This window comes from Falco rusticolus, chromosome Z (genome assembly GCF_015220075.1).
Source record: "Falco rusticolus isolate bFalRus1 chromosome Z, bFalRus1.pri, whole genome shotgun sequence".
Classification (NCBI taxonomy): domain Eukaryota; kingdom Metazoa; phylum Chordata; class Aves; order Falconiformes; family Falconidae; genus Falco; species Falco rusticolus.
The window spans coordinates 79,515,080-79,534,249 of NC_051210.1; the positions used below are offsets into that span (position 1 = coordinate 79,515,080).

Here is a 19,170-nt window from a genome sequence, read left to right on the forward strand (position 1 = left end):
TTGCTCCTTGTGCAGCTGAGCAACACTATTTTATTTATAGTGCAAAACGGTCCTCATATGGTGGCTGTTAACGTTAACACCATCCTTCCCTTTGATCTGTGCCAGCTTTCCCCCTGTTTTCTTACCTACCATTGGTGCTTGGAAGGGAGTTTGGAGGAAAATGCGTTTGATGCTATCATGAAATTACCTAGAACAACACTGATGATAGAAAACTATATAAAATTGAAATTATAGATGAGTGAAAGTGTGTGATTGGTGGTGTGGGCATCTGTGGTGTTCTTACCTACGGCTCGAGTGGTTGTCCCGGGCTCCCTTTCTAGCCAATGCAGAGAAATAGATAACTCCAGGGAGATCCACCTACTTCAGATATCATCTGTGTTGGGAGGAGGGAATTACTATAGGGAGTCCCTGGTGATCTGTTTGGATGAAGCTGTCAGGATTTTAGACCTCTATTTTTAATGTATGAATCAGGAGGTAAATCCTGCTTTTCCTCCCAAATCTGGAGCTTGCATGAGAATAAAATAACCAGAAAGCAACTTTCTTTAATGTGAGGAAAGGCAGAAAGTAAAAAGGTAGCTTGACTGCTCCTGACATAGAGCCTTTATCAGCTCCATAAATAAAGGGCATATGCATGTAATGGCTGACTGCATCTCAGATTGCAATACCAATGTTTTAAAAGCTTGCTGACGGAGCATCTGCTTATTTCATTACTCCTCCAATGTCTTTGCAGGTAAGTCATGCATTATACAGTACCATCTCCAGCAATGCATGACCGGAGGGGAGAGTCTGTAAAAAATTCTGGATGGTCCATCGCTTTTCCTTACCTTCCAGGAGTTAGAAACAGAAGGAATGATGTACTCAGTTAATAGGCAGAATTTGTGAAATCAAAACCTATTTGCAGGGAACTAGGATCTGCAAGTTTTTAAAAGAAAGGAGAATGACTCTATCCCGTTACTATGTGAGCTGCCTGCACACACAGCAGGGCAAAGAGCGTTTTCAGTAAACTCTTGCTCAGAAAACATACTGAGGGGCTCAGTATTAGTCAGGTGAAAAGGGAAGCGTCATGCTTTACTGGAAAACAGATATGGGGGTGAGTTACAAGAGCTTAGGGTGAGACCTGACATTGTAAGAACGTTCTGAGGTGCCCAAGTACAAATTTAGCCTGGCCCTGACCTCAAACTAACACATCCTGTGCTATCACCAGTGGTGTGGCAGAAGGGATTCACAGTAGTCCCACTGAATTAAAGTTTCCCTTTAGGAGCAGCATCTGGTCCAGAGCTTGTATAGCACAACTTCTGGGAGAAGAAGAGCAAACTATCTCTCCAGATAAGTTTTTCAGTGGGCAAGTTCATGTTAACCTCGCGCTGTGTCCCACTGCCCTGCATCATAAATAGTTCCTTTGGTTGTTGTGAACTAAAAATCCTGGATCTCAATACTTTGGGTTTTTTTAAGCAGGGTTTATACTTAGCAAAAGCTGGTTTTCTCAGGCATGAGTGCCTAGTCATCTGCATGCCGTTGCCGGGGCTCAGTGTCCATAATTCACCATCCTCAAGCACCCAGACAGGTAGACCTGGGGATGTCCATCAGCCTTCCTTGCAATTTTCCTCCCTTCCCTGGCCATGTGCTTTTGAGCCACTCTTCTGTAGAAACACGAGTCTGCTGTGTTTCTTTGGATACCTACTGGGTTGTTTATAGAAGACAGAATCCAAAAGGTGTTTTGTCACTAAAGGGGCCTGAAGAGAGGATCTGTAGTACTGCGTAGCACTGCGGTGATTCAGTATTGGGAAGTAAGACATATTGACCCATCTACATGTATATTCGATTCTGTTGTGGGTCTTTTTTTGGCCAGAGACAGTAAAAAGCTATTAGCCATCAAGATATTTACGTGAAATGAGTTTCTGAGCCTCCATCCAGTTTTCAGAACCTCACCCATTCGATGCACACATGAAATTTTTAAAACTGCTTCTGCATCCAGCAGATGTAACAGGGATGAACATGATAAAGAGAGACATGGAAGTGGCTTTCACTTCTGGAGTACACAAGGAGGTAGGCAGCAAGAGAATTTTAGCTTTTTAGGCTTTCCTAATTAGCATCCATAGCTGAGGAAATACCATAAGACATTTTCCACAAGTATTCCCTAGCTGTTGGGTTTTTATAAGTTTGTTTAGACTTTGTACACTTTCTCCCACCATCCTGCCATGTTTGCTCTTGACAAATATTCCAGCAAACATGTGAGTGGGAGTGTTTGTGGAGGCTGCAAGTACTGGAGAATATTCCTGAATAGTGCCTTTAATATTCCCGCTGGGAACCAGCTTCTAGAGATTGTAAAGTCCCTCTGTTCAGGAGACAAATATCACGATGTCAGGCAGACGTTTAACAACTCATGAACTGGGAAGATATCAAGAAGAGTTTTTAGAAAAGAATTTCAAACACGTATTTTTAGGCAAAGAGCAATCTGCTAATAGTTCACAAATCAACACGCTGAACATGTCAAATGTCTGCCTCTTCTGTCATGCCCCGATTCTGAGATTTAAGGTCGTCAACAAATTTCAAAAGCAAAACCAAATATTTTATTTGCTATTCTCCTCAATTTCAATCTGTGGAAGAATAGAGGTAATAAAAAAAAAAAAAAATCCGGTCTGTTTAGAATAGCTTCAATAACATTGTTTCTTATTGACTGATCTCTAAATAAGAGACTCTTGCTCTTGACTCCCACTTAGATGAATGATTTCTAAGGCTTTTCTTTCTGTGACAGCAATGAATTGGTCGATGTTTGTATTAAGCTTTCCTAAGTGTGCTATTAAATGGGCAAAATTTCCAACAATAAACAGGCCGACTGGCTCAGTGATAAATTGAAAAGAGGGGGAGGTGTGCATTTTTAGACAGAAAAATCATCATGGAAATTGTCCGATTGCCATGCATTTGGAGAAGGGCTACGTGGAAAAATGCTTCAAATAGGTACCAGACATTAGCTGCTCTTAAATCAATGAGACAACGCTTTGGAAATAAAAAATACTCCTCTCATCAATGCCTATCTTGTCCTAAGGCTCATCTAGAATCTAAGCATTCCTGATAGTGTTGGAAGCAAAACCTTTAGGCTTTCTTTAAAAATCCTTGAAGTTCCTCTTGTCATTATGACTTGCAAGCAGGCTTGAATATTTTACCTTCCCCCTACATAAGAAAAAGATATGGGCAATTAGAGATGCAAAGAAAAGGAAAGGAATGCTCCCAGATATTTGTACTGCTTTGTCCAGAGTTAATGTTACTAGTAAAAACTTAGGAAGAACAACAGAATTCCCATTTTTCTCTCCTGTTTGCCACGTCAGAGGATCATATTTGTGAGCGGTTGTTTTGGCTGGGAATGGATGGCATGTTCATGGTGCTTCTCTCCTAGCAAGTGGGACTTTAAGTTCTCTCTACAGGTAGAGGTTCAACCCTCTGTGCTTTCAGCCTGCCAGACATCAGGGCACACTGGCATTTCCAAGAGATATTTATAAGCTTCCAAAGTTGCCAGGCACATCACCGCATCCCTTGAAAGCCTTGTGTTATTGAGCTGAAGGTGATGTTCAGGGTCTAGAGTGGTTTCCCAGCTCTGCTGCTGGCTGGCTCCAACCCTGCACCTCTTCTCTGAGCTGTGCAAATGAGATAGTAGTATCTGTCTCACAGGGGGTGTTAAGAAGCTTAATTCATTAGTGTTTACAAAGTTTTCTAGATCCTCAGATGGAAGGCTCTATAAACAGACAAAGTATTACTAATTGCCAGTTTACGTCGAATCGCAAAATGAAAATAAGGATGGCTGTAGGAAAGAGGTGGTGAATTTTCTGATGACCTGCATCAGTCCAGTGGCTTCAGGTTGAACAGTTTAACGTTTGAGTTCTCATTCTCATGATCTTAAAAATCTCCATTCATTTTTATTGGTGTAATATTCGACCTCCAGTTTACTTTGGGGAAAATCAAGGCACATCCAAGTCTGCAAGTGGGGCCTTATATACTAAAGAATAAATCAGGCTTAATTTGAGTGATCACTCCTGAATGTATACCACGAGGTTATGTTGCTTTAACTGGAATGAATCCTGATTTACAGAATATGACTTCAGTGGTGTTGTTTGATTTACACCAAAATACATTAGACAAACAGTCTTGTGTATCTTTAAGGCTGAGAGCACAACACAGTACTAATGTTCAGAACATTTTGAAGTATATGAGTGAGGGGTTTTTTTTATTTGCATGGTTTAGTTTCGTGAGTTTTGTTGTCTTCATTCAGCCCTGGCAGGAAAAATCAGACTGGTTTATTCAGTCCTTTCCACTTTCTGAATTTCCTGCAATACCACAGCAATGTCATGCTTAGGTTCCGAGTTAACTTTTTGTTGGCCTTTTGGAAGGTACTGAAATCAGAATAAGTTGGGTAATTTGGGTTGTTTGTAGTTATAAGCCGTGTTATTTATATGCATTTTTCTCCAAAGCCTGATTCTTTAAGACCAAGGTCTGTAATAGGTTTCTTCAAAAATTAATCATAGAAATGGAAAGAAACCTAGTGCTCTTTCACTGTTTAAGATACATTCTTTTTTCCCCTTCACAAACAACACTGTTAAAATAGTAGTGGATAGCCATTTCCCACTTGGCCTCCAAAGGGTGAAATCCTCATCTGGTATAAATTGGCGTAGCCCTATTCAAATCAGGGAGACTACATTAATTCACTCCAGCTGAGGCTCCAGCCCTTAAAACACCAGCAAGGAGAGTGAGTTTTGCACAGGATGGGTTTTCGGGCTGGATGGAAGGTTCTGCTGTGTAACTTAGTTATGTGCCTAGGCTCAGGGCTGTGGGAAACTGTCCGTCTTGACATCTGCAGCATACGCAGCAAATGCTTTGGCAGTTCGAGTTAATGCCTTTTGAATTCACAGGTTGTTTACTTTCAGCTTGAATGTGGATTTGCTTTCAGCCTCAATGGGAAATCTAACATAAGAAGTAATAGGACCAGCCATCTGTCCAAAAGGGTATGAGAATTCCTGGGTTTGAACCAGTAACGGAGATCAGGGACAAGCTCATCCCCTGTGTAATCTCTGGCAAATTATTGGCATGCTCCTTGGATTTCTGACCTGGGATCCAATCCCTCTGGTGCAGTGTGAGCGAGCATAGCCTTAGGAGATGAGACCTGTAAAATGAACGTGGTCAGCATCTCTTTCCAATGGTTGCTTCTACAAACAGGTGTTGTTCCATCCCTTTCTTCCTCTGCCCTGAGTTACAGCCTGTTTTGGCGTATAAACTGTGCACCTGTGAAGCGGTCTGCTCCATCGTCACCGGAGCCTGGATCTCGGGGGAACAGTAAAAAGCACAAGTGGATGGGAACCCCCATCTCTCGCCAACATTTTCTGCAAGTAAATACCAACCCAGGTGTTAGTCATAGGCAGGAGAATAGTGTAATAACTAGATTGATGGGGTCACTTTTTCAAACAAGCTCAGGCCAGATTTCTCAACTGTTCAGCACTCTTGAAAGGGTCCAGATTTTTTACTTTCTTTCTTTCAAGCCATAAGTTAAACCCTCCCCTCCTTCCCACTATGTAAACCAAGAAGCTGCACAAAAGCCAAGTTTTGACAAAAATAATCAGCGCCCTGCAGCATTTAGCAGGACACAATGAACGGATTTTGCAAAGAGCACAGCATGTGACAGGTAATGGAGCTGCTCCCGATTCACACATGTGGACATGGATGGGGTCTTGGGCCTCCTGTACCTGTCTTGGTCACCCACAAGAAGTGTAATCAGCTTCAGTGAGAAAATACTTAGACTATATGTACTGTGCTGCCTAGAAGGCTGTGTGCTTGGTGGGGAATCCTGTGCAGTATAAACTCTTGGTCACACCTTTTCCACTGACTTTGTCCATTGTTTCTGTCAACTCTGATTGAATTATCCTGCTCTGTACCAGCTGCAGACCTGAGTCTTGGTCTCCAAACCACTTGGATAAGATGAAGATCGTTGCTTGAGTAATTAATAAATAGGAAAGACAGGGAAAAAAGACTACAAGAAATCATTTAGGAAGGACATAATCTAGTCTTTAACAGCAAAACATTCATTCTTTACAATGAATGTGCTTTTAACCTTCCCAAGGTGAATAGTCCAGGGCCATAGGATATGTAGCAACATCCTTGCAAGCACACTGGCCTGATTCTGATCTGCCTTACACACTGAGCAACATTACTTGAGATGTCCTAATGTAAATCCAGCCAGAGATCAAAACCAGCCTTCTAACAGCCCTATTTGTCCAGAGGACATAAGGAAAACATACTGCTTTCATCCCAACAGCATCATCCCCAGGCTATTTTACCCCAATTACCCTCTGATTTAAGAAAACTGGAGGGCGCCGGATCACGTTCAAACTATTTTCTTTCTTCCTTCTCTCTCAAATTAGGACTACTGAAGATCTGATGAGTTTCGAGATTGGGTAGTGAAACCAGAGACTCTTCAAAGTCTTTATTTTGTTTATTGATTCAATAGTATTTGCTGACTAATAACCACCGAAGGCTAACAGGCTCATTTGAACTGGGAATGCTGTGATCTGGCATGTTATCTATGGGAAGAATAGCCCAGCTTACAGATAAGTAGTCTGCTTAAGGTGGGAGAAATCAAGGCTCGTATTCTTCTCTTAGGGAAACTATCATGTTTTTCTGCCATTTTTCAGGAAGCCTTCTTTTCTTTTTAAAGTTTTCCATAGAATCACAGCAGCATTTTTCCCTGTTTCCCCTGCATGTGTGCAATCATGAAAATCAGGATGGCTTGAAACTAAATAAGCAGGGTCCAACCTTCAAGTCAAAGACTTTGCGGTTTTAGGTTTTGCTTGGAACCAGAAGCAGAAGAACCAAAACACTGCATAAAAGAAGAAGAAAAAGAAAAAAAAGCTGTTTTTGTGGTGTTTTTGGCATGGGTGACTGCTCTGAGAGATACTGGAAATCATGCAAGGGTCTGGTCTTAAGACATTTCCAGCCCTGCTCTGAAGACTGAGGGCTTTAGATAAGCATCTGCATGTGGAGATCTTTATCCAAAACAAACCACCCAATCTTTTGTAGTTCACCCGTCACTTCTAGTGATTTCCCCTTCTGCATCTCTCCCCGTGCACTTGCGCACGCACACAAGTTCTTCAAGACATCCCAAAAAGCTTTTCCTTGTTTGTAACATTTTAATTGCATCTTGAGCAAGATTTTCTCCTTGGTGAAGAAAAAAGAAGAACAAAATGAAGTGCCCCATGCTGCCCAGAGGATTTCCTCTCCTCAACTTCACCATACATGTCAGCATTGCTTTCCTCCCCCCTGTCCTTTGACACATCTTCTGTGCATTTTGCACAATTGTTTTTTTTTCTTTTCCAGCCTGGAAAAAAACAACAGCCCTCCCCTCCCCTCCCTGGCAGCATGGGTGACAGAGACGGAGAAATCAGCACAGTGTCAGGAAGAGTTTAGCCCCGCAGCTGGGACCTGAACTTTCAGCAGCGGAGCACAGCGCTGGGTCACTGCACTAAAGCAAGTCAGATTGATACAAAGTGCTTGCTCACCCTGGGAAGAGAAGCATCAGAAGCCAGTTGATAAAAATCTTTAGGCACTGTCTGTTGTGAGCTTACAGCAGAGAAGGCAGAGTTTTTTCCAGGGAAAGATCATCCCAGAGTGTATATTTACTGTTGCAACCCCCTAAAAAACATAGTGACGGGCAGTGGGGGGGTGTAGCGTAGGGGCAGTGTAGATTCTAGAGCTGTTGAAGCTGGAGGTGGAGCATGTGGACTCAACGTGCTACACAGCATGAAGTTTTCAGCTCCGAAGACCTGAACAATTATGTCTGCCAAGAGTTAATGTGCTTAGAAAGAGGATGCTAAAATATTCTTTCCCACTCCAGTTTGCAACTGAGAACTTGTTAGTCTGTAATATCTTTTATTTATAGCGCCTTTTGACTCAAAGGATCTGAAAGTGCCTCTATCTGGGAGTCACTTCAATGATACCTCCAGGCAGGAATGCTTCTCAGCAGGAGCCTCCAGCTGAGGTTTCAGGGTCTGCTTTGCCACAGACACACGCGAGGGACCCAGTCTGTCCTGCCAAATGCCAGCACTTGGTCGTAAAGGCTGGAGGGAAGGGCAGAAACCCATCCTAAGCCTGAGGAATAGCGAAGAGAGAAAAGACATGTAAACTGTCTGGGAGAGAGGATTCGGATAGACACCGGCTGACTTCAGAAGCAGATGTTGGGAGGAACCTTTGCCAATGCTGGATGACATTCTTATGCAAAGGGCCTGGGACAGTGAAACCACAACCTAGAAGAGAGGATTTGGTGGCCTTACCTGGACATTGGTCCAGGCAACCCATCCAGCCCCAGCTGTGCTGTGATGGCCTGGAGAAATCTCTAATGTGGACCTTGTGCAGGGGGCACATCCCAGTGGCAGAGGTGCCGCATCCCTTAATGAGTGCAATCACAGCAGGGCATCTGCTTAAGACCACTTCAGTGGCTGCCCATCAGCTGCTCCACATGTAGCAGCTGGTGGTGGTCGAAGGACCGGCTCCTCCATGTGGCTTCTGGCAGCTACAGGGTGTCATCCAGCCCTCCGCTTTCCTCCTGCATTATATGTGCAGGCCAGGGAAGCAAAAGTCAGACCAACTGATGGGTTTACGATTCCAGCCTGACGATTTCTGCTTCATCCACAGCCAGGCGAGATTTTGCCAAGATACATATTAGGCAGCTGCTCAGGACACTGCTGTTTTGTCTGTACCACCCCGAGCATGCTGGCTGGCTGGCTGTCTCCCAGTCTGTCTCTGTGACCCTGCTTTCGAGCCGGTTGCTCTGCTATTCCCCGAGCTGGCCGGAGCATGTTTGGTGAGCCCCAGCCTTTTCCTGGCACTTTTGCTGAGCCTCCTGAGCAACTTGCTGCAGGGAGCAGAGGCACCAGCCCTGAGACATAGCCAGTGCCCATCTGCTTCATCGCCCTCTAACTCCCGTGGCTTCCAGGGAAGCCTGATGTGTCTCAGAGGACAAAGGAGTGCAACCAGGCTCATAAAAAGCCTCCGGGACATCAACGGCTGCTTATGGGGCCATACCCTGCTCTGGGTCTCCAGCCTGGCTTGCAGCTTAATGCGCTCATCCCACCATGCTAAAATCCCTGGTGCATCTTCTCCCCTCCACATCCCTCCCCACTGATCCCCAGCATCAGCATTATTATATTTTTTTCCTCCAACTCTCTTTCTTCCAGGCACCAGAGCAGGTGCATTTAACACCACTTTATCTCCGTCATGCGTATGTCAGTGTTTCAAACTCTGGTTCAATTGTAGTCATGTCACTGGCTGAAAGTTGCCTCTCTCAGCTCCTTTCTGTGGAGAACACATATTTTGCACCAATCTTTCTCAGCCTTGCTATCAAACCTGTCTCCCTCCCTCTTGCATGGCAGGGCCTGGGGCTTGCACACCCTGGCATGGACAAGGGTTGTGTTGCCTGGTTTTAGGGCATATCTCATTCTTTCCATCTTCGTCAGAAAGAGCATACGTATGTTGTGCGTTCAAATGGAGTTCTTTTCCCCCTTCTTGGTCCTTTGAGTATTACATCGTATTTCACTCCCTTTGGTGCTCTTTCCACACATGCTGCTTTGGATATGTTGGGGGGAGTCCCTCTATGGACAAGCTAAGAGGGAAATAGAAGAAAAAAAAACAACCAAACTAAAAAAGAAAGAGAATAAATATTTGGGAGGAGGGCGTTTAAGAGGAGAGAAAAACAAACCAAAGCTGGTGCCAGGCTGGAACCAGCAGCTGGTTGCCAGCACAGCAGGCTGAGAAGTTGTTGGTGGAAGCGCTCAGTGCCATGTTTGTGTTGCTTAAAAAAAATACATCCTCCTTCCCTGTTTTTCAATCCCAGCCCCACAAGCAGAAGGAGGAATTCAGTTGCCAAATCCAAGCTTGCAGGAAGTTTGTATTTACAGCAATGCCAAGGGATGCAAACAGAGTGTGTCCTGCCCCGTGACATGTGTGTGCGCACATGTGTGTGCCTGTGCGCACAGCAGCTTGCCTGCGCTTGGGCAGCTGGGGGCTGGATGGGACCTGCCAGGCGTTGTTGTGGGTGCAGTGGCTCTCCGCTCCGAGGAGATGCCAGTGCAATGGCAACCATGGCATGATTATTATTTTTTTTTTTTGCCAATGTGAGGGGAGGAGGTGGGAGGGAGGGCTGGGGATGGAGGAGAAAGTGGGGGTGGAAGGTTGTAATGCTTGGCTGGGAAAATTTAGAGGAGTACAAAGGAGAGAGCAATTAAAAGGGGTGGTGGGAGAGCTGGGGGGGGGGGGGGCGGGGGTGAAGGAGGCTGTGAACTGGCTGCTGTGGAGGTGGGAAGAGATTTATGTTTGCCGAGTGGTTTGGTTGGGAGTTGGCTGGGAGGGTGCTGGGTGCCGCAGGCAGGGTGGGGTGTGCTGCAGGGAGGCTGATGGCCCCAGCAGCGAGGCGGCTGGGCTTTATTTTCTTCCTTTCTTTCCTCCTCCCTCCGCTGGGCACTCGGAGGAGAAGGCAAGACAAAAAGCTGAACCGGTGCCAAGAAGGAGCTGCAGCGACTCGAAAATGGCACTCTGCACCGCACTAATATTTCGAAGCTGGGCTGCGCTGGAGAGCAGCGAAACGTGCCGGGAATGAGAATGGTTGGGGCCGCTGGCCGGGCTCAAGGGTGTTCTCCCTCCCCCCTGTTCCCCTTTCTCTTTTAAATGTGATCCTTTACTCCCCCATCCACCCCCATGATATTTAAGGGTTCTGGGAAAGAGAGGGGACCCTTGCTGGTGACTCAGGGTGGGAGAGGGGGAGGAAGGGGGACAGTATTGTGCACCCCGGAGCTGGTGCAGCGTGGCAAGCGCCTGGCAGAAATGCTGTGTGTAGCCGGTCCCCAGCCCGTGTGTGTCTGTTACGGGGCTCGCTGGAAAGGATTATAAGCAGAGAAGGGACGAGTGTGCTCACCCCCTTCTGCCATCTCCGTATCAGAGAGGGATTTTTTATTTTTATTTTTTATTTTTTTTCCTAGGGAGGAAGAGAAGACTTGATTCCCAGGGAGTTTTCTGATTGTTTTCCTGCTGCCACTCCTTCCCCTCCTCCTTGCTGTCCTCCTCCTCCTCTCTCCATACCCATAAGGCTGCACTCGTGGCTCTGTATCCTGATGCAAGGTTACTTGTAGGACACATGAATCTCTGCAAGGTGCAGCGTCGCCTGTGTCGGTGTTCGCCTCTCATTTGCTGGGAGACAGGCAACTTCCAGGCGGCTCCACAGCTCAGCTGGGCGCCTGGTTAATGCACTGTTGGTGCTTCAGCTGCAAAAGCCCCTTCCTGCAAAGCGTGCCTGCATAAAAAAAAGACCCCCAAATCACATAGGGCTGAAACTTCAACAGCAGTTCATAAATTTGATTAATTTGCAAGGGATGGGCTGGAATTTTGCTGTGTTTTTTGTCTGAAAAGAGAGGTTTTGCCTGTGTTGGTCCCCTTTTCCCTCCATTCACAGGCTAGGAAAAAGTACATGAAAGTGCCTTTATTTTTTTTTAATGGGCTGTTGATATTTTTCAAGCCTTTTAAAAGTTATTACCAGCACAAGCATTCTTGTAGTAGTTTTATGGTTGAAACTGAATGCAAAGATCTTCCCCCCACCGCACACATGCTCTGTTCTGGTTCGTTCTAGCATTTGGATCTGGAGTTTTAGGTTGGCATTACAGAAACTGGAGACGGGCACAAGAGAAAACTCCTGCCGTTGGGTTTGAAAATGGGTCCAGATCCTGTTTTAACAGCAGTTCTAGCATTCACGCAGTCAGCAGGTCAAGTTCAAGGAGACCTTTCTAAAGCACGGGCAGAGGCTCATTAACTTGCTGCATCTCAGAAGCTTGCGGGTTGTTGGGTTGTTAGCTTGGCCCAGTTTGTAGTCCCAGCTGTGGGATGATCCCTGTGACCTTTCTCTCACCTGAAAACCATGCCCTAGTATATATCCAGACCAGTTCAAAACTCACCTTTGATTTCAGACACGTAGACCTGGTTTCAGAGCACCTATTTCTGCCCAAGCAGTGCCTTTTGGAAATACTATGATAAACAGTGAGGAATTTAGGGAGACTTAAAGGTGTTATCCAGCCTGCGCTCCTCACCCTCTTATTCTCCTCACAGCTCCTCAGAGATCAGTGGTCCTTCCCCTGGAGGACTGAAAGCTCAGTCCCAAATTAATGTTGCTAGGAGGTGCACTCATTTCTGAGGTGAGACTATCAGGTTTTATATGGAGTAGGATGTCTTCAGCAACTGATCCCTTGCTCTTTCTCAGCTCTCAGCTGTGCCTCGTACCATGTAGTTGCCACAGCTTGACTTGGGCTTGCACAGAGAAGATGCTATCCTCTCTTTTTGCTCTTTTTAACTTGTTGCAAAAGAGGGGTGTGTAGTTCTTGGCCCAGGAACCTTGGAGAGGGTGAAGAAACCATGGCAAATGTCAACAAGAGGGTTGGCCATCTAATTTAGAGTAATCGATGTGCCATCGTGCCTTCCACCCCATCCTACCTGTTCATGTTGAATAAAGTACATCCGTAGCAATATGTGGGTTTGTATGCACACAAGTGCTTGCTGTTAGCTTTTTAGTTGCCTCTTTGGACTTAGTGAGATGGGTTATGTATTTTAGCTACCGTCCTCACTAAGGACACATACCATGCCTACCTTGCCTCAGTTTCTTGTTGCCTCAGAAGTTCTTGTGGATACTTTTGGTTGCAGCTGCACCTCTTTCTCTGGGCACAAACTCCTCTTTTTAACCTGAGATCCCTGACCATGGGATTCCAACCTACAAAAGCACATGCCAGGAGTAGGGATTAAAGCCCACATCAAAGTAAGCAGAGGAGACCCTGGCAGCTGTCCTAACCCACCGTGCACCTGCACAGAGGATGGCTCAGGCTTTTAGATGTGGAGCCAGCTTGTGTTTACCACTGATTTAAACCTCTTATTACTTCAGTTCCCAAATAACAATTCCCAACAGATTTGTAGAGAGTATCCCAATGAAATGGGCAAATATTAGTATGGACTAACAGCATCCATGTGCACGAAGTAGAAATGTGTGGTGACTGTTACTCGGGAAGGTAAACTGAGGACAACACATGAGGAGACCTTCCTAAACTTTGATATTTCAGGTTACAGACCTTTTCAATTTCCTTGATATCTTGACAGTGCTCTGGAGTAAGGGAACTTGTGTAATGGATCTCGTCTATCTTGGGCCAAAAATGTTACTCTTGTACTTTCCAGGTGGTCCAAGTAAGCCATCTGGATATATATCTGGTCATACTTCCCAAGGAGCATTGCAAGGCATTGACAAGGCAGCTGAATATCTTTGTCTTTATTTCTCCCTCTATCAAAGAGGTGTCTTCAGATATATTTCCCTGAAACATGATGTCTCATGAATGTCAAGTTGCTTCCTTCAAATCCTTCATCCTTTTAACACCTTATAATGAGAAATGTTGTCTGCTTGGGGTTGTTATGAGATGACTCGTGTCTGGAAGTGTTAATCTGGAGGACTCTTCCAAGGCTATCTTCTACCCCTTTTTCCCACACCTTCCCCACTTCCAGTCTTTTATTTTTTGGACCGGTAACCTCACATTTCTGTAATCTAAATGTGCAAATGTTTTGCAGTCACGGTCCAGTAGCTGGGTTAATCTCAGACCCCTGGAGTGGCAGATGGCTGATTTGTTGCCGATTCCAGCTACAGAGGATTGTGCCACCTATTATCTTTGCACAGACTGCCGCTTAAAAGGATGCCTTGGGCAAAATCAGTGAAAAGCAAAGCAAAGCAAACACTCTCTGATCTGCATCACCACAGGTGAAAATGTAAAATATTTCACCTTTATGTGAAGGGCTGGAGAGGTGGACAAAGAGGGGAGAGAAGTGGGAGGGGAAGAAGAGGAGAGGAAGATCTCATTTTCATACCAGAAGTGCAGAAGCACAGGGCAGAGCAGGCTTGCTGCAGTCGTGACACTGAATCACAAGCCCTTACCCTGTTCTAAATGGTTTTGCAGTGTGGTAGTCCTTGGCTTCATCTCCCTGCTTTAACTCTTCAATAAAGCAGGCGCGTTGGCACCCCGTGACACCTTGCTGCTCTTCCTAAGCCTTTCTGATCTAGGTTGTCACAGGAATCCATGGCACCGCTCCCTGCCATCACACCTCATTGCCAGCCCTGCGGCTGCCGGGGAAAGCCGTGATGGCCCCATGGTGCCGACGTGTTTACCAGGGCTACTTGGAAGAAGAAACGTAAGCGTCTGTGTGTGTTAAGGGGAAGCTTGGGGGCCCCTCCTAGACTGAGTGGGGCTGAGGGTGAGCCCCAGCACTGAGTGCTCGGAGGGGCCGGGCTGGCAGGTGGTGGTGGGCACACAGAAAGATGTTAAGGAAATGGAGAAAAGCAGAGCAAAACTTTGGATGCTTGTGACCATTTTCTGCACAGTCATTCCCACAATCAAGGTTTTCTTTTTTCTCTTTGCTTTGGGAAACGCCACAGAGTCAGATGAAGAATTTGGGAAGAGAGTGTGGGTTCCCTGTGCAGAGTCCAGTGACGAAATCTGTGAACAAGGTAAGAACAAAGGGTTATGGCTGTGAAGGGTTTTGTTTAATCCTTTTTCCTTTCCAGCCCATTCTTGCGGTGTTAGACATGAGATTTAGGATATGTGTAGCACAAAACTGATAGTCCAAGTGCTAAGCAAACAGTCTAAAAAGATCAAGTTAAATAGGGCTTCTTTTTAATGCATGCCATGGTGATGGTTTGAGTTTGAGAACAGTTTATATTGTATCCAAATGATCTATGTGCGAATAATTGTTATCAACCTCCTGACACCAGGACCTAATTAGGAACTAAGAGCCTTAAATAGGCCATTTGCGTAGTGAGCTTCCATATGTCTCCTTGCGCAATTTATTTGCTTCACTCCATTGAGATATAATGAGACCGAAATTCCTAGAACTGCCTTTGACTCTGAGGCTCTTCTCTTCATCTCCTCTGCAGTTATAGCCCACTATTAAGAAGATAATATCTATTTCCCTGTGTTCAGAAAGAAAAAGCTACTGTACTGCTACCCTCACTCCAGATTGACCAAGTTTCTCTGCTTCGGAGTTTCCAATGGAAATAGAATGAGAAATGCCAAAACAACCTGCAGCCTAAGAAAAACGTGATGCTGTCAGAGAGCACAAAGAAAGTTAGGGAAGGATGATCTTGAAGGAATACTACCTACCATATCTACCTCAAAACGCCTTTGGAAGGCTAATGTGGTATTTCAGTCAATATATAGGTGCAATTTGAGGAACTTGGTGTACAGATGCAGTTTAAAGAGCTCTGTGTAGACTCTGGCTTTCTTCCCACTAGGATGTGAGGAAGGGGGGAAGGCTGGGACAAGGCTGCCTGAATTTTGTCTTAATTTTGAACATTTAGCTCAGTCTGGACCAACACGCTCTATGGGTCTCTCTGTTCACATTATCTCTAAGTAGGGTTTCAAAAGATACCCTTAATTTCCAAAAACCTCTTACATGCATGACTCCATCTCATGCCTCATGTGTCCCGCTCCATTCTTTTACTCCCATCATCCTGAAGTCAGTGAAACTCAAGCACATGATTGAGTGCCATTTTCTGTCGGGATGAACTTTTTAATAAGTGCTCATTGTTTTGAGAGTTCCCGCCCCCCCCCCCCCCCCCCCCTCAGATCAGGGCCTTATTTAGTCTCCCATTGAAAGACAATTCCACTTGCAATGATTTTGTTTATGATAATTCACTCGCACGTTCCCTTCCAGGAATTGTCATTGCCTTCCAGAAGGGCAGTTAGTGCTGGTCCCCTTGCAGTGATAATTATAATCAGACCTGTCAGCCTTCACACAGTCTACGCTTATCACTTGCATTTAGGAGGATTTTTCCTGAAGCCTATTACCAGTGCTGCTTCTTAGGGAAAAAATAGTCATGATTTTTTCTGCTAATCTTTGATGGCTTTCAGCTTTGAAAGCATGCAGAGGAGCAAAATGACTGCCAGTTGCAGCTAAAGAAACTGTCTGTTGGTCCTGGCATAGATCTCTGCCTCTGGAGATCCAGGGTGGATAGTTTGGGAAATGCTGAGGGTTTTCATTTGCTTGTGACAACCCTTCAGGTGTGCAGGAGACACAAAACAGTGCTTTTTTCCAATGGTAATGCTCACAGAAGCTAGCTCTGCCAACCTGCTAGACAAGAACTTCAGGTGGCAGGTGGTTGTTGGCAGTGGTACCCTCTCTCCCTGCTGTTTTGGGCAGCGATCTGTGGGTTTGCCTATGTTGAACGACTTGGACGCAGGATGGCCAGAGAAGTGGCTGTGGCTGGTGCTGGAGGTGATGGCTGGCATCCAGGGATGGGCATGGTAGCAGGACTGGTGGGCCCACCGCCACCAGCACACCGCAGTACAACAGAGACCAACTGGCCAATATGGTGGTGTTGGGTCGGATGTGGTTCCCTATTTTATTCATCCCAGGATGTTTGAAAATTGTCCCCCCTAGTGTTATTCACTGGGAAACACATCGCCCCATTTACTAGATTTCTCCCAATTTTCGCTCAATTATTCCTATTGGTATGCTAATAAGCCTCATGTCTTTTAATTTTGCTTTTTGCTAACTTAAAGAAAAAAGAAGTAATTTTTACTATTTCATTAGTCTAAATAAGTGATGTGTCTTTTAGACCCTCCTATGTTACCGCTATACACTTCGTAATGTAGTCAGAGTTTTGGACTGCCTTGATTTTGGCAGAATTTGAGACTGGTCAACACTTTATAGATTTTGTAGAAAAGACAATGGTGGGAGAGTGGGAACTCTCACATTCTCCACAGTTCTGTATTTACAATGTGCAGGGATGTGATTTGGCTTTGTTTTATTTAAATTCACTGGGAACTAGAGATTTATTTATCAGGTGTCACTCCCTGAAGGAAGATAAATGCCATATAGCAAAGACTTCATCTATTATACAAACAGATTTGAAGGCTTTGCTATTGCATTCCTCTCCTGCTGCACAGAGCAAAAACGCCTTCGGCTGAACAGAGACAGAGTGATACTTAGCGGTAACATCTTATGACCTTTTGATCAGCTAAGATCTCAAACCATATTAGTGAACAGATTATGATGTGATGGAAAGAGGGCCAGGAATAGCCTTTTTATCATGAGATCCTTCCTGTGAATAACCTTCTTTGGTATATTCCGGTGGTTAATCACTCGGGCCAGGACAATCATTAGAAAACAAACAGGGGAGTGAAATCCAAATACACTCGGGTTTGTCAACTACAGTTGGATATTACAGTTTACAGTTTTTCCCTAATATTCTCCTGCCCTCCCATTTCTATCAAGGCTGTTGGTGACCTTGCAATATTTTCTGTCACTAATAACCCCATTTTGGCAGAAAGATCTACACAAAATGAACCCCGAGTCCTTGGACCACAGCTCACCTGCGGCCCCTGAATCAAAGGTACACGCATGGTGAAGGTGGGTGTCTGACTGCAAAGGGAAACATTCACATGGAAATGTCTCTGTCATTTCTGAGATAAAAACAGTAATTCTTAAACCATTTTCAACCCTTTTTAGGAAAAAAAATGCAGGTTTTAAAAAAGGCACAGCCCTGATAGTATTTCTCTTTTTATGGAGCCAAATAGAAACAAGAACAACTTTTCCACTGATCTTACCTACCTACCTGTGCAAGATTAATCCTTAAACTTTGCTGTACATTTAAATTACCCTCCTTTTTATCTTAATGGCCAACATGCATCTTTATCCCTACTGATAACTGGGCATAAATTAATAAGTTTTAAGAAAGAAAAGTGTTCCTTCCTTAAAGAAAAGAAACGTTCATTGCTGCCTCTGCACATTGATAATGGTTGTGCCAAAGTTTGATCTGGCTTCTGTGGTCACCCCTGCAAGGAAGAAAGGGTGGACACATGTTTGTGAAGTTTTGGGCTTAGCTGAGCAGGACAGCATGTCCAGGCAGCCCATCCTGGTTGTGGAGTATGTAGCATAACCCTGCACATGGTTAGCATGAGGGTGGCTGACTTGTACGTGTTTTGTTTGCTGTTGAAGCCAAACAAGCCACTCATTTTCCCAATGGGAAGAAGAAGAAGGGCTGGTGGTATGTGGATCCCAAACTGCTGTTAGTGTAGTGGGATCTGGAGAACAATAGCTGCCACAGCCCTATGGAAACTCTTGGAAAATGAGAAGGTTATGGAGGTGGAGGAAATACACAGCAGGACACCGTCATTTCTTAACTCCCCCAGCCTCTTCAATCAAGTGCCTGCTGGGCTTCTCACTCCTCCTACCTCTTGCACAAGATCATAGGATCATAAGGTATTAGATTCTGTTGGCTCCTGAGTTAGGGAGCCAGTGTGCAACGTTGAGGCGGTGAGCCCACATGGTGCTTTCACCTGCCACTGCCAGGGCCAGGGAGGTGTCCAGGTAGGAGCTGGGAGAAGGCACCAGCTGCCTGACACAAGTCTCCACCATCTTTTCTTTGGGCAAACCAGGAACTGCGAAGGGTGGATGGCAGCCTTGATGCTGTCCGTCCACCAAAGAAGTGCCATTACCAAAATACAGCTGGCTCACTACGATAAGGTGCTTCCTCCCAAGCTCCATCGGCAAACCACAGTTCCGTTGCTGCATGGGTGATGGCCATGGTTACAAGCATCATGAATGAAACCATTCAGAGGGATGGGTTCCTCTGAACAGCTCCCATCTAGGAGTGATAGCTTCTGATGGCAGCTTTGAAACCTTTCCACTGAGAAGGCCTTGTGGTGTGTGTGGTGAAGAAGGTGTAGGTAAGAAATGTTGTCCCTGCTTCCCTCATCTGCCTTGTAGTTCTTATGTGTCTGTGGGGTGTAGAAGAGTGCCCAGACTTGGGAAATACTGTACCAAGATCTTCCCTTTTGGTGTGGGATTGCGTTAATCCTGCTATGCCTTCTGCCAGATGGGCCCTGCCCTGATATGGTCAGTTCTTCTCAGAGTAAAGAGCTTGTGTTCAGTTTGTTGTAGCTCAGAGGGACCCATGAAAACACATTTGCTTTGCCTTGGGCAGCTCAGCGTAGAAGTCCCAATGGGACATTTTATGGTCCTCCAATGTAGCATGGCTAGAGCATAGGGCAACTACTTGAGGTGGGATGCTTTTTTAGGGGTATGCAATTTAAAGTTGGAAATGCTGAAGATGTAGTGTCAGGC

At 45.3% G+C, this 19,170-nt stretch overlaps 1 protein-coding gene across 2 annotated transcripts in view; it reads left to right on the forward strand.

Moving 5' to 3' along the window:
• SETBP1 (SET binding protein 1) overlaps positions 1 to 19,170 on the forward strand; it is a 267,476-nt gene that overhangs the window by 109,799 nt on the left and 138,507 nt on the right. For both annotated transcript variants that reach the window (XM_037374076.1, XM_037374077.1), the window contains one exon: positions 14,480 to 14,551. In XM_037374076.1, coding sequence (XP_037229973.1) covers positions 14,480 to 14,551 — 72 coding nt within the window. The remainder of the gene's footprint in view (positions 1 to 14,479; positions 14,552 to 19,170) is intronic.